We start from the raw sequence: 19388 nt of genomic DNA, 5'->3' as shown, positions 1-19388 counted from the left end.
GTTTTCAGTCCCAGTTTATGGACTATAAGAGCTATGTTTGACTCTTCCCCCCCCCCCCCAAAATCAATCAAAAACAGCACTTTTACAGCAGACTCTTCATACTTTATTTAGCAGAAATGTAACCCAGGAGGAAATTCTGAAGTGTTAGGAAATACAGGATCATCACTTCCACTCCTTTAAACGATTAAACTTAAACTCCTTTGTTCGTGACAGTAACAAATGCCATGAAAACACTGACATCATAACCTTTCTGTTGCATTCCACCTAGAGCACATTTCCTCCAGTGGAAGGAGGAGGACATGTTTTCTTTAAAGAGAAAGAAATGGTGCAGCTGTTAGGAGCTACAGGGAGTGCAGAATTATTAGGCAAATTAGTATTTTGTCCACATCATCCTCTTCATGCATGTTGTCTTACTCCAAGCTGTATAGGCTCGAAAGCCTACTACCAATTAAGCATATTAGGTGATGTGCATCTCTGTAATGAGAAGGGGTGTGGTCTAATGACATCAACACCCTATATCAGGTGTGCATAATTATTAGGCAACGTCCTTTCCTTTGGCAAAATGGATCAAAAGAAGGACTTGACAGGCTCAGAAAAGTCAAAAATAGTGAGATATCTTGCAGAGGGATGCAGCAGTCTCAAAATTGCAAAGCTTCTGAAGCGTGATCATCGAACAATCAAGCGTTTCATTCAAAATAGTCAACAGGGTCGCAAGAAGCGTGTGGAAAAACCAAGGTGCAAAATAACTGCCCATGAACTGAGAAAAGTCAAGCATGCAGCTGCCAAGATGCCACTTGCCACCAGTTTGGCCATATTTCAGAGCTGCAACATCACTGGAGCGCCCAAAAGCACAAGGTGTGCAATGCTCAGAGACATGGCCAAGGTAAGAAAGGCTGAAAGACGACCACCACTGAACAAGACACACAAGCTGAAACGTCAAGACTGGGCCAAGAAATATCTCAAGACTGGTTTTTCTAAGGTTTTATGGACTGATGAAATGAGAGTGAGTCTTGATGGGCCAGATGGATGGGCCCGTGGCTGGATTGGTAAAGGGCAGAGAGCTCCAGTCCGACTCAGACGCCAGCAAGGTGGAGGTGGAGTACTGGTTTGGGCTGGTATCATCAAAGATGAGCTTGTGGGGCCTTTTCGGGTTGAGGATGGAGTCAAGCTCAACTCCCAGTCCTACTGCCAGTTTCTGGAAGACACCTTCTTCAAGCAGTGGTACAGGAAGAAGTCTGCATCCTTCAAGAAAAACATGATTTTCATGCAGGACAATGCTCCATCACACGCGTCCAAGTACTCCACAGCGTGGCTGGCAAGAAAGGGTATAAAAGAAGAAAAACTAATGACATGGCCACCTCGTTCACCTGATCTGAACCCCATTGAGAACCTGTGGTCCATCATCAAATGTGAGATTTACAAGGAGGGAAAACAGTACACCTCTCTGAACAGTGTCTGGGAGGCTGTGGTTGCTGCTGCACGCAATGTTGATGGTGAACAGATCAAAACACTGACAGAATCCATGGATGGCAGGCTTTTGAGTGTCCTTGCAAAGAAAGGTGGCTATATTGGTCGCTGATTTGTTTTTGTTTCGTTTTTGAATGTCAGAAATGTATATTTGTGAATGTGGAGATGTTATATTGGTTTCACTGGTAAAAATAAATAATTGAAATGGGTATATATTTGTTTTTTGTTAAGTTGCCTAATAATTATGCACAGTAATAGTCACCTGCACACACAGATATCCCCCTAAAATAGCTCAAACTAAAAACAAACTACAAACTACTTCCAAAAACATTCATACACTGTATTTACAGGACTTTTTCTCTATAGTGGCTGAAAGCTGAAGTTTATTCTTGCCATTAGGTAGTGGAATTAAAAAACTATGGGCCAGATTTACTGTTTTAAAAAAGTTGCACTAAACCCAGGTGCAGTCCCAGCACACCAAAAAACAAAACAAAACAAAAAAACCCCACGTTAAATAGCAGTAAATTATTCTCTAAATGATTTAGATCTTGAAAGAGAAACTCCCAGAAATACACATAGAACAGGGTAAGTTGCAAAAATCTCGCACAAAAATTTGATTTTCTTCCACAAGTCTCACTTTTATTTCCTCTTGGAAGACTCCTGAACTTTATAGGCCTACTTAACTGCTAGCTTGTAAGCTGTTAGCTTGCAGAGCGACTCCTCTTCTCTACTTGGTTATAAAATACTACCATTTTGTCAATGCTAGTGACACTTTAGACAACTAAAAACACATCTTTTTAGAATTTACATTTTGTTAACTTTTGTCTGTTTTTGCTTTATACTCTGTCATTCCTTGTGAAGCACTTTGTGATCTTTTTTGTAAATACCAGCAACTTTTTTTAGTACCAAAGCCCAGTTTGTGCTGGTGCAAGACATTTGTAAATGTGGCCCTAAGCAATCACAGACAAATGGGATGACTTCATTTTCTGATTATGCTGAGGTAACACACTGGAAACCTCTACTGTTAAAGACAAGGTTTGACTGACCTGGGGCCAGAAGAAAAAAGCACATCAGGCTAGTTCGCTTGTCATTCCTGTTTGAGTCAGTGATGCTGTTTCTACCAATGACAATTAAAATAAATTGCTTTAAAGGGAACAAAGCCCTTCTGGAAAAAGTCTAGAAGGCGGTAGTCAGTATTTGAGCCATGATAAATTCTTTATAGTTTGCTTCCAACAACTAAAGTGGTCTTGGGCAATAGTTCTCCAGGCTTTCTCAAAGTCTATCAAAGTTTGTCTTTGGACATTTTCAGAGGAATGTTTTTCTTGATTTGCTTTTAAGCTACGTAACACTGACCTATGAATCACTGAAGAAACACTTAACTCAAAGTATGAAACAATGCTGTGTCTACATGTATCAGACAACTTGCCAGAAAGAGCATATCTGGGTGTCCTAAAAGAATTGAGGGTGTGTTAAAGAAGAAAGTTGCTCATACCAAATAGTGACTTTGTAACTCGTTAGACAAAAACTATACTTGCATTCATGACAGCGCATGTTTGAATAAACTGGTGCAGGATCATTCAGTCTCAAAAATGTTATGGTACAAAGTCTGATTATATATAATATCTGCTGTGAACTTTTAGCTTCATATATCAGATAGTTTCCATGATATATTCTTTTGGAAAAAATGGTCAGAATCTGTGATGGTAGAATCTTTTTTTTTCTGTAATACAACTTGTTATATTTGCTCAATTCATGAACTCCAAGCATGAAAGTTGAATGACACATTTTTTTCTTTCATATTTTAACCAGCTGATGCGTAAACATTTCTATCTATCTGTTTCAAGTTCCATTTTCTGACTCATTTTGTTGGTAAGAAAGAAAGAATTTTCAGGCTTTTATGTTTTATATTCACTGCTTATATTCATATTTAAGCAGTGCCTCAGATTTCAATGTGCAAAAAAGAAGAAAAAGTCCTGAAAGTGTGTTACCGGACCATACTTCAAAAATATCTTAAAAAGTATAAAGATTTCCTACCATGAAATTTGTATGCACATTAGAGACAGAAGGTTTGGTTGATTTGAGACAGAATGACCCTGCATCAAAAGAAATGATGGGTGGCTCAAGACTTTTGCACAGTATTGCCGATTTTAGGCATTTTTCTGCATTCATTCCAATTAATTGAAGACTATCTTCTGAGCAACTCTTCTATGCCCTTGGCTGAATTGTAGCCAATTTTGGTAAAATTGGATGAATAAGAAATAGAATGGCTCTCTTAATTTGGCTCTGCACACACACAGTGGGCAGCAGAGAGACCTTCATGGGGAAAAGAGCCAATAACAGCCAATCTTCTCTCCCGGTACCATCCAACATTGCGTTGTTTTGCATAGCAACAACACATCTGAATCAGGAACACACTAAAGTAGCACTTAAATTACTCATAATCATACTGTAATGGGTGTTTATAATTATATACAGGAGCTGGTTTCACTGTGTTGTCATTTCACTGTTGATTTTGGTCTCTTTATGTAATTTGTTGTCAGCAATAAAAATATTGTATATCACTATCACCTTATTGTTTAAACGCAGGTGAGTTTTAGAGGCCTGCAGAAGGATGTCTTGTGTGATTTTAAATATTTTTTTTATTTGGTTGAACAAAGTAAACAAAAAGTCCTTCAAAAATAAAATGCAGAAACCACATTTCATGTTCTACTATTACATATACAGTGTGTATATATATATATATACTGTATATATATATATATATATATATATATATATATATACATATATATATATATTTATATATATGAAAACAATAAAAAAATTTAACACATGATAAAGTAACACATTTTTAAAATACGAATGGATGGAAAAAGTGGTTTGTGTATGTGTCACCAAAAACAGAACATTTTTCTAGATTTATAAATCATCCCAACACATTTTGACAAATGTATCTGTATATATTGCGAGATCTACTCACAGGATAAGGTTGGACAACAGTCAACATGATGGATTCTTTGCAGCTCCTGGAACAAGAAGACAGAAAACCGTAAAGTCATCAAAATCATGAAAAAAGAAATAAACAACAACAAAAACCCAATGATTCCACTCAACAATAACGGCAAATAAACAACACGATCTTGATTAGCCTGGGTGAAATGGAATTGAACGCCTCGGGCAAACACTGCTTACAACAGACACAGTTAAAACCAAAAGCACACAGACACTCATTACTTTCCCCATTTAATTACAAAAAAAGGGGTTGTACTTCCTGTGAAGTGAAACACGATTTGTTTCGTTGCGCACTGTTTTCAAAAGGATTCTCATTTTTCTTGTTATTTATTCAGAATATGTTGGGGTGACAAGCAGAACTGAGTTAACTAACTACTGAGCAGGCGAGTGGAAAGCATCGCTAACACTTGGAAATAAACTTCATAATTTTAAAAGCAAATGAATGATTATGACTTTCGTTTCACTAATGTTGTTGTGTTTTTGTAATTAACTTTTTAGTTTTTTCAACCTGCCATTTAAAGGGACCCTAAACACTTTACCTGGAGCTTATTTATCTTTTTGTTTCAATTACTTTTTTTGGGCAATCTAGTGCACAGATTGTTGCTTAATGTGACATTATGTTACGCTACTCTGTGTGACTCTGTCACATGTCTGCAGTATAAATTCTCCCATACTGTACTCACTTTATCCAACAATGTGATCTATCTATCTGTCTATGTACATATTGACATAAGACTGCACATTTGTTGACTGCACATCCATACCTCCATCTATACACTGGATTGAGATTTGGTGACTGTGGAGGCCATTTGAGTTTAATTAACTTGTTATCAGATACCAGTTTGAGATGATCTGACTTTTGTGACATGGTGCGTTATCCAGCTGGAAGCAGATGGGTGGTCATAACACAATGGACATGGTGAGCAACAGGCAATTTGTGGTCCTCAAATGGTACTAAGATACCCAAAGTTTGCCGAGAAAATAATCCCCACCCCATTAAACTACCAGCAGCAGCCTGAATATTTAACACAAACCCACATGGATCCATGCTTTCATGTTGTTTATGCTGAATTCTGACACTACAACCTGAATGTCACAGAAATTGAGATTTATTTTCCAATTTTGGTGATCTTGTACAGATTTCAGTTTCCTATTCTTAGCTGACACTGACTGGGGCCCGATGTGGTCTTCTGCTGCTGTAGCCCATCTACTTCAAGGTTCAACATGTTTTATGTTCAGAGACGCTCTTCTTAGAGCTGGAGTTACCGTTGCCTTCCTGTCAGCTCAAAGCAGCCTGGCCATATCCAGTGAGCTACAGAACTGTGGCTCACTGGATATTTAATCTTTTTTGGAGCTATTTTCCATACAAAGTGGCTGGTGAGACTATATACACTATTACCCTGGTTGATGCTCATATAAATTATTCAAAAAACATGAGCAATTTTTCAAACAGCAAGTCCCACATCGCAAAAAGTCATCCCAGTCTACTCTAAACACTGGTTTCAGACAGTATTTTCTACTGGTGTATCTGTGTGATGTCAAATAGAGAAGTCATCCAATGAAAACGGCTCGAACTTTGGGCTCAACAGCCCCACCCACTGGCTGTTCAGACTTGTCATTTAAGAGGGGCGGCCAATCAGAAGAAGCAAGGGAAAGCAGCAGTGGATAAAGTGTGAGGGGGAAAAGTGTTCTCTAAATGTTATTTTTCACCAATCTGGATTTTGTATCTACCTGACGAGATCGATGACTCGTTCTCTAGGAGCCGAACTGACGGGTTCGTCGTTTATCATGATGATCTCATCACCTGGCAGCAGCTTCCCCTCTGATGGACCACCTACCAACATACAAACACACGCAAACAAGCAACAGCTGATCAAAGCGCTCCATGAAAGCAGCAGGCAGACAGATGTCGTCTAGCCAGCCAAAGATTACCTGCAAATAAAATCAAGAGTAATTACAGCTAAATTGACAAGGCGAATGAGTGTGTGTGTGATTTTTGCAGATGTGAAATATGCAGCTAATTTGCAAATACTTTGTTGTTTGTGCTCGTCTAGACACGTGTAATAGGTGTAAGCATTAATCTACTCTCTGCTAGCACATGCGTTTCCTTCCTTGGCCAACCATTGTAAATAGAATATTCATCAGTTCAATTGTCTGCTTAGGATTCAGCACTGATTGATTATTGAGATGCCTAATCACTGTCTGTGTCCGTGCAGCCAATGAAGCTGACACTTAATAAGGGTTTGTGAACTGTTTGTTTGGCAGCAATGTGGCAAGCTGCCAGTCAAATCAAAGTTTTAGTGGAAAATAGACTTCCAAACATGAATTTGTGTTCATGCTTTTTCTTGCCTGTGGCTGCTTACTTGAGGCAAACACAGCCCAACAGAGCGCACGGTTTCCTACAGCAGCAGCTATTTGATGTGCTGATCAGAACCAATCAGATGGGGAGAAAGAACTAACAAAATAAGTCAATCTGCACACTACACTAGCTTAGCTGGATGGCTCATTTTCCTATTTTGTTTCTAAGTTATATTATTGGCCTTCTTATCAAATCTTAGCAGAGGCAGATTTGCTTTCAGTAAGTAGTGACTCTGAGGACTACTCTCCTGGCTTTCCATCACTGGACTTCTGACTTTGCACTGTGAATGAAGTTTTTGTTGCTCTAAATGCTTTATTGTGATTTTATTTTTATATTCTTATTTATTATAATATTAAATCAATTATTTAGAACACTTTAAGCTGAGACAAGTGGTAAAATCCAATCAAAACTGACTCAAATATTCCAAAATAAAAAGACATATCGTATTGTCTCTGATTATTTGACAGGCATGCCGAAAAAGTGAGAGAGAGTCAAAACTCCCACACGGAATAAAGCTGTACTTGTGTAGTAGAGGTGTATCACTGACTACTGTGTTAGGGGTAGGCAAGTGTACAGTTAGTTTGCAACTAAATAAAATTATAACAGTTGCCCAAATGAATAAATAAAAGTATTCATTTTAAAGATTGTTAGTTTAAGCCAATCTTGACACCCACCTGGTGTAACAGAGCGGACTACCACCGGTTTCTCACTGCCTGCCACAAAGCCGAAGCCCAGGACAGGGTCCCGTCTCATCTCCACCAGACGAGGGGCAGGAGGGACCCCATCTAGGTGGACCTCCTCCAGGGAGCTGCTCTGCGATACTTGGCTAGAAAATACAGAGCGCAAGGAAATTCAAGTAAAATTCCAACACTAATAAACAGTTTTCTGATTGATGTATAGTACTGTGCAAATGATCTTGAGCTTTCTGAAGGTCTTTCAGAGTTTTTCTTTGGACTTTCCAACTCACTATTCCCATTTCCCAATTTGTTCCCATTTCTTCAGTTTAATCTATAAACATGTCAAAAACAACGCAGTTTGACAAACATAAAATACTATTTTTATATCTACAAAAGTATTTTCAAAGAGCTATTTACTGAAACTTGGTATATGTCTGCATGGTGCAAAAGTTAAAAAGCGCCCTAAAAACTGAAATTTTATCTTAAAGGAAGTTGCTATGGTCTGATTGTTGGAGTTTTCTCTCTCTTACCTTACCATTTAAAGCACCTTGAGGTGACAGTTGTTGTGATTTGGTGCTATATACAGTAAATAAAAGTGAACTGAACTGAATTATAGCAGACATACAGCTGCTGGCTGGTTTTCAGCCTGATTTAAAGGCTGAGAAGCAAAAAATCCAATTGAGTCAAGGCTCATGGGTACTGTATTTTAGTACTAAGTGCTATTATGACATAATAAACATTACTTCTAAATTTTCTAACAGTTAGAAGCCATGGTCAGTGCCAGGGGCGTCACCAAGGTGGGGCTGGGGGGGGTGGGGGGGGGCACTGGCCATCCCCCAAAATTTGCCCCCCCCCCCCCCCCCCCCCCCGCAAGACTATACCAAAACCAGTAAATGGTTGGTTTTGAAACACAAGAAGGTCTCTGTGTGCTGTTTGAAGTTTCAAAAGTCTTATTTCCACTGAAAGCACTACTGATCTAAGTAATTGATAGCATTTGTTTGCCATGTTATTTATAGTTATTTGATCAGGTTGCAGGAAAGCTTGTTTGTTCTTAACATTAACTCCATTCTCAGAGAGTGAATCTTTGGCTTCTTCTGGTCAGCTCTGCTGAGAATCATTAAAGCATGGTTGGGACCTTCAATCAATCAATCAATCAATCAATCAATCAATCAATCAATCAATCAATCAATCAATCAATCAATCAATCAATCAATCAATCAATCAATCAAAATAGATTATTATGGGTTTCAAAATCTTATTTGGTTTTCATATGTACTTTTTCAACAGTGTGTGAATGGATGGATGACTGAGTGTGTAAAGCGCTTTGGGGTCCTTAGGGACTAGTAAAGCGCTATACAAATACAGGCCATTTACCATTTTCTCAGTGATATCAATTTATATTAATAGCAGGAAATCAACTAGGCATATATTTTTTCTTTCTCTCTTTCTTCACATATTTTTCAAGTAACCTATATTTGACAACAGCATAATAAAACTGGAAATTTTGTTTTTGGTGTGCCACCCCAATATTTTTAGTGGCCTCCATCCAGGCACCCTATGGAAAAATTCTAGAGCTGCCCCTGGTCATTGCATGAGATAATAGAATAGAGCATTTATTCAAGAGACTCCAGTCAATTCTATGTTCAGCATTATTAGAAATTCCATGTAGAAAAAAGCGATGGGGAAATTGTTCTGCTACCCACGAAGCTGCCTGCTTTGCAATTATATTGAGTAAATAAAGGAAGGTTACTGTTTGTTGTTTGGGTGTAAAAAGATTGGATGGGATTATGTAAATCTACCCCACAAAAAACACAAGCTTAGAAATATCATTTTGTATAATATAATTTTCAATATCTCAAATTTAATTACACTATTTAAAAAGGCAAAAAAAAAAAAAAAAGGACGCCTTTCCTTTAACTTTGGCTTCAATTCACTTTCAGTTCAGACAATTTGCTGACCTACTTACGAAGAGTGACATAAAATAAGTTGCCAAATAGTTTCTCTTCTCGATGACATAATGGGCACAATGACTATTACAGGGATCAAATCTGTCCTGCAGGATAAAGAAGGTTTTCTAGGAGAATATGACTAAATGCACATTAGAATTCAATCACTAAATTTCAGTTGTACAGAAGAAATCATTTTAGCTGAGACAGAGATCCTTAAACTTGGAATGAATGATATGAGCTGTGCAGTCAGCTGGTCATAAATCAGTGCTCTGGCTCAGGTTTCAAACATTTTATGCTTAAAAGCCACTTATAGAAGAGAGTACAGGTCTTCTGTTCACTTAATCGCTCAGATTTGCAGTCTGGAGGCAATTTGTCTTTTGAAGCTGTATGAAAGTCTGCAGGCTGTTCAGGATAAGAACAGTTGGCAGATCTCTTTCATAGATGACCTAAGCCTTCCTGAATCCTTCTGAGGAGTGGGAAACACCAGTTCCAAACTAACATAAGCAACAGGGACACACGGATGCAGCTCAAGAGATAACTGAGGTGGAAAACTGTTTGGAAGTAAGGAAATATAAGTGTTGCAAAGAAGGGATCAAATGTATCTTTCTTTGTTTTATTTTGAAGCAACGATAACTAATGTGGTTAGTAGATGGTTGTGACCACACATACACAGACTAAATGGTAAAATGGTAAATGGCCTGTATTTATATAGCGCTTTACTAGTCCCTAAGGACCCCAAAGCGCTTTACATATCCAGTCATCCACCCATTCACACACCGGTGATGGCAGGCTACATTGTAGCCACAGCCACCCTGGGGCGCACTGACAGAGGCGAGGCTGCCGGACACTGGAGCCACCGGGCCCTCTGACCACCACCAGTAGGCAACGGGTGAAGTGTCTTGCCCAAGGACACAACGACCGAGACTGTCCAAGCCGGGGCTCAAACCGGTAACCTTCCGATTACAAGGCGAACTCCCAACTCTTGAGCCACGATCGCCCATCATCGACTAGCATTACAAAAACACACTTTTAAGCTATTTATATTTTTTGTAAATGTAAATTTCATCTGTTGCGTGACTTTTATAATTATAGCATCTGTAAGCGATGCTAGCATCACAAACTCAAAATGCTTTTGTTTAAAGATAAAAGTCATTAGCTCAGGAAGATAAGTGGTGGACCCAAAAGTTTGAAGTTTTGACTCTGATTTTCATTTCTTCTCATTCTTTTTAATCAGGAAATGTTTTATTTGATTTTATTCCAATCAGTAATGAGATAGCATAAAACAGTTCTTTAACACAGTGCATGTTAGCTTTCTATTGCTAACAATGACATCCAGGAGATATTAAAGGAGCAACTTGAACCGATGTCAGTTCAGCTTTTATTTTGGGATCTTTCAACCGTGCCAAGACATCTAGAAAAGGCAGCGGGCCAATGGGTATTTAACATCAAAATATTTCCTAAGAAGATAATAAAATACTAGCTTTTACTCACCAAAACTAGCATACAAACTTCTTAGACTGTCTGCTCCACATATAAAGCATATTTTTTATTGGATAATTATATTAAAAATGCTCTTAAAACATGCCAACAACACAATCTCAATGGAGCGGTCCAGTTCAATGAGTTAATTAGGCAGAAACACCCTGGATTTTAAGCCATAAGAAAATCCCAACAAATAAGCTATACAAAAATGTGGCCATTAGGTTTAGTTTTTCAGTACTGGAAGTGAGTACTTAGTCATACCCTTACTCCTTTCTCACATTTACTGTGAAATAAAAGGATTTAATTCTCTCCAAAAAGCTTGAAAATGGAAACAACCAGAAAAAAAAGAGAAATTATTAAGAAACTTGCCCTGTGTGTTTAGCAGCAGTCAGCAGCCACGTGCCCCCCAGGACCAACACTACTTCTAAGGAGGGCTTTAGTGCATGTTTTGGCGCTTGGAGAGGAATCCAGTGGAAGCACGAGAACATGCAAATAGAAACACCCTGCATCAGCCAGATCTTCTTGCTGTGAATCAATAGTTCTCTGCTGTTGGCGGCTATATGCGGTCACCTCTATTAAATATAGGTTAATATTAAATTTTTCACATCGCCATTTTCTTTGTCTTATTGCAAGTCATTGCACTCGGGGTGAAAGCACCACTAAAATGTAAATGTACTGTATTAAATTACTTCTTGCCCGCTGAACCTCAGACGTCTGTCTCAGCTGAGACACTGAGAATGCAGACTGCCTGTTAATTAAGAGCTGATACACACTTTCAGTGGGGTTAACTCATTCTCTCTGTCTCTATCCTAGCTTCCTTTCTCTTTTGCAGCTTAAAAGGCTCCCTTGGCAGCTGCTGCTTCCTGTCTGCACATAAAGTCCAGTACAGGGTGTCTATTGTTGCCTGGCCAGCATCCATCCCATTGTTCAGTGCCTACAATCCATACAGTAGATCATGTGAAATTTCTGCCTCGTGCATACTGACATTTATGTGCAACTATATGAATACTCACAAAAATAATTTCTTTTACTGTCTCAGGTGGTTTGAGACTTTTATTTAGGAACCAGTGAAATATATCTATTTATTATAGTATATCTACAGCTTTGCCTAAATCTGCTCAGAGCATGAAACATGTTCCAAGCATCCACAGTATACCTTCATCTCTGACCAATCAATCTGAATCTCTGCCCCACTTCTTTTATGCCATTTATTCCACATTCTCATTCCCTAGCCCATTATCACATTGATCTCTATTGTACATTCGGCACAGAAATCTCAGAGTAAATCTGTCCGTGACAGAGCATGTTCCAATCTGCAATGCCGGTTCATATTCCCCGTCAGGATCGGTGGGATTTAATCCCGCAGAAGGAAAGACGAGGGCATCACGGGGTCAAGGGAAAGCTGGAAACAAAAGGTCAGATCCTGGTAATGTTTCAGAAATTCCAGGTTCTTGCCTTACTGGCGCGGTAGCCATTACTGAGGTTTCTACCACTAGGCCTCAGCCTAGTGTGACACATGGTAATAGATGCTAGAGAAATAACTGAACGATTGAGCAAAAAAATAATAATAATAATTTAAGAAGTTTATTAAAAAATAAAACACGATTCCTGGAAGCAATGGTTGGCTCTCTTCCTTTCAAGCGCAGATTTAAGTGAGTGCATTTAAACAATAGAGTCATCTTTCATCAGTTAATTTCAATAGATACCCAACAACTGGGCAAAAAAATGTAATACAGTCAAGAACAAAGCAGAGCATATTAGAGTTATATAACAGGCTTAACAGACCCAGCTAACCTAGTATTGACTATCAGGTTCCACACAGTTTAAAGGTGTATGCTGCTATAAAGACGTGTAATTATTGATTCAGTTTTTCTGCTCTGTTTAAATGATTAGGATCGAGTCATTGGACATATGACTTATTGATTACTGAAAAAAAGAAACCTCTTGTCCAAAGAAAGCAAATTAATATTGGAAGTTAATAGAAAATGCTATGGTTTGTAAAATACACACTATCGCAAAACCAGTTCAAAAATATGGCAAGTATATACTGGCTAATAGAGACAAACTCATTTGTTATTTGGATTTTTGACATTATTTATAATTGTTTTGGGGAAACACAAAGGAAAGGACAGCAGGGATGGGTGAGTGATGGGTATATCTGCAACTTGGCAGCTCATCTCAGAGCAAGCCATGGCTCTTCTCTTCTCTTGACAGGCTGCGCTTCATGAAAGCAAAGTTTGTGGCGAGCTTTTGACTTACTTCCAATTTACTTCCAATGCCTCATACTATAAATGAATCAAGGAAAGGGCAAAAGGCCAGTGTGATGGGCAAGATTTGATTAAAAACAATATGAAATGTAATTAAGAAATAGTTTAGCTTGCTATTTATATATTATAGTATTTAATGGTTCTTGGGCAACAACTGTAATAATCTAAGTTTTCAAAATCCTGAAAACTAAAGCCCTCGTAAGACAGGCCTAGAGACCAGTCAGTGATCCCACGGCAACTATCAGTTCAAATCAATTCATTTTTATTTATATAGTGTCAAATCACAGCAGTCAACAGCAGTGATCTCGAGGCACTTAATGCTGGAAAGTAAAGACCCAAAAATAATACAGAGAAAACCCCAAAAATCAAACAACCCCCCTTTGATCAATAACTTGGTGACAGTGGGAAGGAAGAACTCCCTTTTAACAGGAAGGAACCTCTGATAGATCCAGACTCAGGTCTGCTGTCTGGGGTGATGGGAAGATGACAGTATATAAGACACACTGTAGAAGAGAGCCAAAGATTCATAATAACCAATGATTAAATTGATTGTTAAACTAGAACTACAGGTTGCTATGGAAAAATGTATTGCCACGGTTGCCTGTGAAGTCGCCAAGTTATCTGCAAACACTTGCCAACTGCTAGCTTACCGGTGGTAAATTTGTGAAGGGTATGATGCAAACAACAAACAGAGACTGTTCACCTTAAAAGTAAAAGCTGGGCCTTTTGAAATGTGTTGGCAGCAGTAAGAAGGCACAGTTTTACTATGAAGAAAGACTTGTGTTTTCTGTTTCTGCTTTGCTTCACACTTTTTATCATTCACTGAATAGTTGACAAGTATTTGCAGATAACATCTTCTACACAAGCACCGTTTTACCACCAATTTCAGCCAGCGACAGGCACCAACCTCCAGTAACCAGTCCCTAGCCAGTTGGGAAAATATACATTCTTCCCTAGTGAATGGAGGTTAAAAGATGGTTACAGAGACCGGTCTCTAGGTCTGTGAGACCGAAGGGACTCGTCTCATGTTAATAGAGAAATCAGAAATCTTAACAGAATCCCACAGACTCTACACGCAGCTGAGCATGTGCATAGTGTTCTTTATGCCAGCACCTCGCTGCCAGTGAGTTGAGCATGTCCTTATGGCAGGAGGTGTTTTCCTGCATGACAAATTTGCAGAGACAACAGCCTGCATATGCACTGATGGAATGCAAACTACCTCAAACAATGGCTACTTTTGTAGGCCGCTGAAACAATGCCCACCCCACTGCTTTGGGACTGTTACACTGCTTCATGCATACTGCATTTCCACTGTTGTTTATATTCCTTTTTGACAGCTATTTAAATATATAACTGTTCATATATATATATTAGTGCTGCCAGTGTTAATCTTGTTAAAATGACGTTAACGCCATAACCGCATTAACGCGGCAAATTTCCATTAACGGGTTAACGCTAATGGTTTATATATACAGGATGGGCCATTTATATGGATACACCGTAATAACATGGGAATGGTTGGTGATATTAAAGTCCTGTTTTTGGCACATTAGTATATGTGAGGGTGCAAACTCCTCAAGATGGGTGGTGACCATGGTGGCCATTTAGAAGTCGGCCATCTTGGATACAACTTTTGTTTTTTCAATAGGAAGAGGACCATGTGACACATCAAACTTATTGGTAATGTCACAAGAAAAACAATGGTGTGCTTCAACGTAACTTTATTCTTTCATGAGTTATTTACAAGTTTCTCTTTGTTCACAGCCATTGACATGTTGAAGAGGTTAACATGTGAGGAGCGGATCGAAATTGTGTTGATATCTGGTGAACGCAGTAACCGGGTCATTGCAGCAGATTTCAATGCTTGTTCAGTGATGAGGCAAACTTTTATGTGAATGGTGAAGTTAACAAACAAAACCACCGCTATTGGTCTGACACTAACCCACATTGGATGGATCCCTCCAAGACTGCTAGAACAACAAAAGTGATGGTTTGGTGTGGTATATGGGGTACAACGATAGTGGGCCCATTCTTCATCAATGGAAACCTCAAGGCTACTGGATATTTGAAATTGCTACATGATGATGTGTTTCCCTCTTTATGCACTGAAGCTTGCACGTTCCCTGATTTATTCCAGCAAGATGGTGCACCACCACATTATGGGTGCCAGGTCCGAACATTCTCAGATGAACAGTTTCCTGGAAAGTGGATTGGTCGTCGTGGGCCAGTTGAATGGCGCCCAAGGTCTCCCAATCTGACCACCTTAGACTTTTATCTTTGGGGTGATCTGAAAGCAATTGTCTATGGTGTGAAGATACGAGATGTGCAGCACCTGAAGCTACGGATACTGGATGCCTGTGCTGGCATTTCTCCTGCGGTGTTGCTATCAGTGTGTGAAAAGTGGGAGAAGAGGGTTGCATTGACAATCCAACACAATGGGCAGCACATTGAATACTTTTTTTAAATGGTCAGAAACTTGTAAATAACTCATGAAAGAATAAAGTTACGTTGAAGCACACCATTGTTTTTCTTGTGACATTACCAATCAGTTTGATGTGTCACATGGTCCTCTTCCTATTGAAAAAACAAAAGTTGTATCCAAGATGGCCGGTTTCTAAATGGCCACCATGGTCACCACCCATCTTGAGGAGTTTGCCCCCTCACATATACTAATGTGCCACAAACAGGACTTTAATATCACCAACCATTCCCATTTTATTACGGTGTATCCATATAAATGGCCCACCCTGTACTATAAATTCCACATACTAGTCTTTTTTTCTCACAATTGGGATGTTTTTTTTTATATTAATGATTCTGTTCACAACTCTTGGTAAACTACTCTAAAACTGTTACATTGTGATGTTGTATATCAGCATTACCAAAGTAGCCTACTATCCATTTCCACTTATTCAATTAAACCTATCCCAACTGCCATAGGGCGAGAGGCGGGGTACACCCAGGACAGGTCATAATTCACATTCACACCTATGGCCAACATAGGATCATCTGTTAACCTAATCACATTAACCACAGTGTAAGTCATCAAAGCAACTAGCCATATAAAGATAATTGCACTGCAAAAACCTTAAACATTTAGACTTCACTGAACATGACTTTTTTCACACTTATGGTTCATATACTGTAGTTTTTCCATGATGCATCCACATGTGATGCACTCATGCAATAATTTATGCACAATTATTGCATGAGTGCATAACTGTGCATAAACAGAATGACAACACACATTTAAACACATGCATGCCAGTGCTTATCATCATACATACTTGGTGAGGCATTCCCGTCCCTCCCTGGCGCTGTTCATGCTGTCCCAACTGTATGGGGGCCCCTGCAGTCCTCCCCAGGAGCCTGGGCCAGGAGGCGGCCAGCCTGATGTTTTGTTCTTATGGCTAAAGAAATGGAGCAAAGGAAAAGCAAGCACATTTTAAGAGAGAATTAAAGCAAATAATGTATTCCAGACTAAAAATAACTGTTCGATTAAGTATCGATTGGCCTTTTGTTTTGGGTAATAAAGACAAACAGCGACCGTCATCTTTAATCAAGACAGTGAAAACCTGGTAAGATGGATAGCATTACTGGATTTCAAGACTACAGTGTAACAATTTTACCCATATTTTACTCCATTTGGAAAATGCGATCATCATACAGCATTTAAATAAAACTAGTATATTCAAAATAAACTCTCAGAGACACTTTGTGCACCTCTAGTTTGATTTTTGCTCATTCCAATTAGTAAGACTTCTTCTCTCCCGGTGTGAGATCGCACTGCTTAGTGCAATCGACCGCAGTCAAATAACAGCTCATCGACTCCGCAGATAGGCAATCGATGGCTGCACGCACGAGCGGCTCCGCGGTGGTCGCTCAGCAGAACGGTACGCACACGGTGAGGGAACACACCGATGTGACAGCTGATTCTCTTATTGCAGATTAAGCTAACAATGCCATTATGGGTTTCAGGAGGGTGGGAGTCCACGGAGTCAAAGGGGAAGAGATGGGAGAAGAGCCACTGTGGCACCTCAGTGGGAATTATACCAGAAAAGAAAATGATGAGAACTGGATGTATCATCCTAGTGACTCAGTGACTTTACAGTAAGTCTCACATGCTACAGTGACTAATCGCACACAGATCATTAAGCACCCATCCCCTAACTCTCCACGGAAATAATGTGCAGCATCTGCATGTGCTCATCTTTACTGTTTGATTTGTTTTGTTTAGACTACTCCCTCTGCCGCAAACCAGGAGAAGTTTATGCCTGCCGGAGCATAGCTACGGTAAGAATTAGTCTTAGCGGCATTTCAGTGGCAAAATGCAGACTTGTATTTGATCGAACAGCTGATTCTCCAGTGCTTTCTGCACATTTAATGTTCCCGCTCTTGCTTTTCTCAAAAGTGACTGAGGCAAGCTGTTCAGTCACTATCTGACACACATTTTTAAAGCAGGTGAAATTGCATACTAGATGAGGACATCATCGCCGTACGAATCCAGCCAATCCATTCCCATATTGTGCTCTTGATGGGTTGAATACATCAGTCAGTCATATCATAGCGTGCTGTATATGAAACAGAAAACTGTCCTTTGACTCAAAGTGTATGCTGGCCTTAAATAAAGTCTAAAAGGGATGTTTCAGCTGTCTCCCGACAAATATTTCACATTTTGCAGAGCTTAAAAAGATGAACAGCTGATTTTGGAGTTATCCTTAGAAGCAACAGATCCATTTCAACACTTTCCGGCTTTTGAGTTCCACTCCTCTCTATTCGGTTTCCTTCCACGGATTACGCTTAGATGCTTCTGTTTCTGCTGATCTTCAGTCATCTGGAAGAAAAACATATCCACTCTCCACTTTAGAATCCCAATCAGAAGCTCTTGCACCCAGAAGACACACTGGCCATGGCGTTAACGGCTGTGCAGATCTCCAGTGTGCAGCCAGACATTCATCTATTTGTCTTTGTGCTGCTGCTGGTGCTGCTGCTGCTGAGAGCAGCTTTGGTCCAACCTGAACTAAACTGCTGTGGCCTCGTCTCCTTTATCCCATAATCCCTCTCATCACAGAGAAAACAAATCCACGCTGTGTGTGTCTGCGAGTGTGAGCATGAGTGTTTCTGTGTGTGAGCGTGTTCAGCTGTAGATAACTATGTGAGGATGTGTGTGTGTGTGGAGGGGGGAAGTAAGAGGATTTTGGGAGACCAGCACCGCGTGTATGGAAACGCCGCTCCAGCTGAGAGCTGGAGTCACACGGCAGGAAGCAGGAAGAGGAAACTGAAAGTTCACCTGGACGCCATCGCTGCTTTACTTGCCACTTTTGGTCTTTTTGCAGAAAAGGGGAAAAAAAACCAAGAACTTTCCCTAAGTAGACAGGAATGTCGTACAATAAAACTAAAAAGATGAGCGAGTTATAAAATAAATGCTAGTGTTAGCATAAGAAGTTAAATGTGCTTAGAATGACAATGCTAGCATGCAACCCCTCAAAAGATAATGATTTAGCAATTGTAATTTGATTACTTAGTGTCAAACCTCTGGTAATACACAGTGGCCAAAGTACAGCCAAGACTTAAGGGGGTGCATGAGGAGTTTTAATGGCTCAAAAGCAGCATTAGCTTTACAAAAAGTGATATGTGTAAAAAAACAAACAAAAAAACCCCACTAGTATCATTTCTGTATTATCTGTCCTGTTGTATTAAACATGTCAAACATACATACTGTGAATGAGTACTTGCCCCATTTCTTATTCCTTGTAGTTTTGATATGTCATATCAAACATATTTTTAATATTTGTCAAAGATAACCTGAGTAGATACAAAATGCAGTTTCTTACTGCTGATTTCATTCATTTAATCCAAGCCTATCCAGGCCTGTGTGAAAAAGTAATTGCTCTCTAAACGTAATAACTGGTTATGCCGCGCTTTGGCAGGAGGAACTGCAATCAGGTGTTTGCTCTAACTGGCAATGAGTCTTTTACATCACCGTGGAGGAATTTTGGCTCCCTTTTCTTTAAAGTATTGTTTTAATTCAACCACATTGGAGCTTATTCTTTTTTAAAAATCATGAACAGCCTGTTTGAAGTCATGCTAAAGCGTCTCATTCAGATTTAAGTCTGTAATTTGATAGTCCACTCCAAAACCTTTATTTTATTGTTTGTTTACTTTTCATAAACCT

The 19388-nt window shown here is 39.3% G+C and overlaps 1 protein-coding gene across 1 annotated transcript in view; it reads right to left on the bottom strand.

Moving 5' to 3' along the window:
- Positions 1-18256, bottom strand: part of LOC113016550 (FERM and PDZ domain-containing protein 4-like) — a 41875-nt gene extending 23619 nt beyond the window's left edge. The window contains exons 1-5 of the mRNA XM_080297008.1: positions 17689-18256; positions 16501-16623; positions 7513-7664; positions 6211-6313; positions 4448-4493 (exon numbers count right to left, since the gene is read on the bottom strand). Of these exons, the coding sequence (XP_080153134.1) occupies positions 4448-4493; positions 6211-6313; positions 7513-7664; positions 16501-16623; positions 17689-17762 (498 nt within the window). The 5' untranslated portion in view covers positions 17763-18256. The remainder of the gene's footprint in view (positions 1-4447; positions 4494-6210; positions 6314-7512; positions 7665-16500; positions 16624-17688) is intronic.
- Positions 18257-19388: the final 1132 nt, after the last annotated feature.

Source organism: Astatotilapia calliptera, chromosome 23 (genome assembly GCF_964374335.1).
Source record: "Astatotilapia calliptera chromosome 23, fAstCal68.1, whole genome shotgun sequence".
NCBI lineage: Eukaryota > Metazoa > Chordata > Actinopteri > Cichliformes > Cichlidae > Astatotilapia > Astatotilapia calliptera.
Note: the sequence above shows the minus strand (reverse complement) of the source record. Positions and strands in the feature narration are given on the sequence as shown.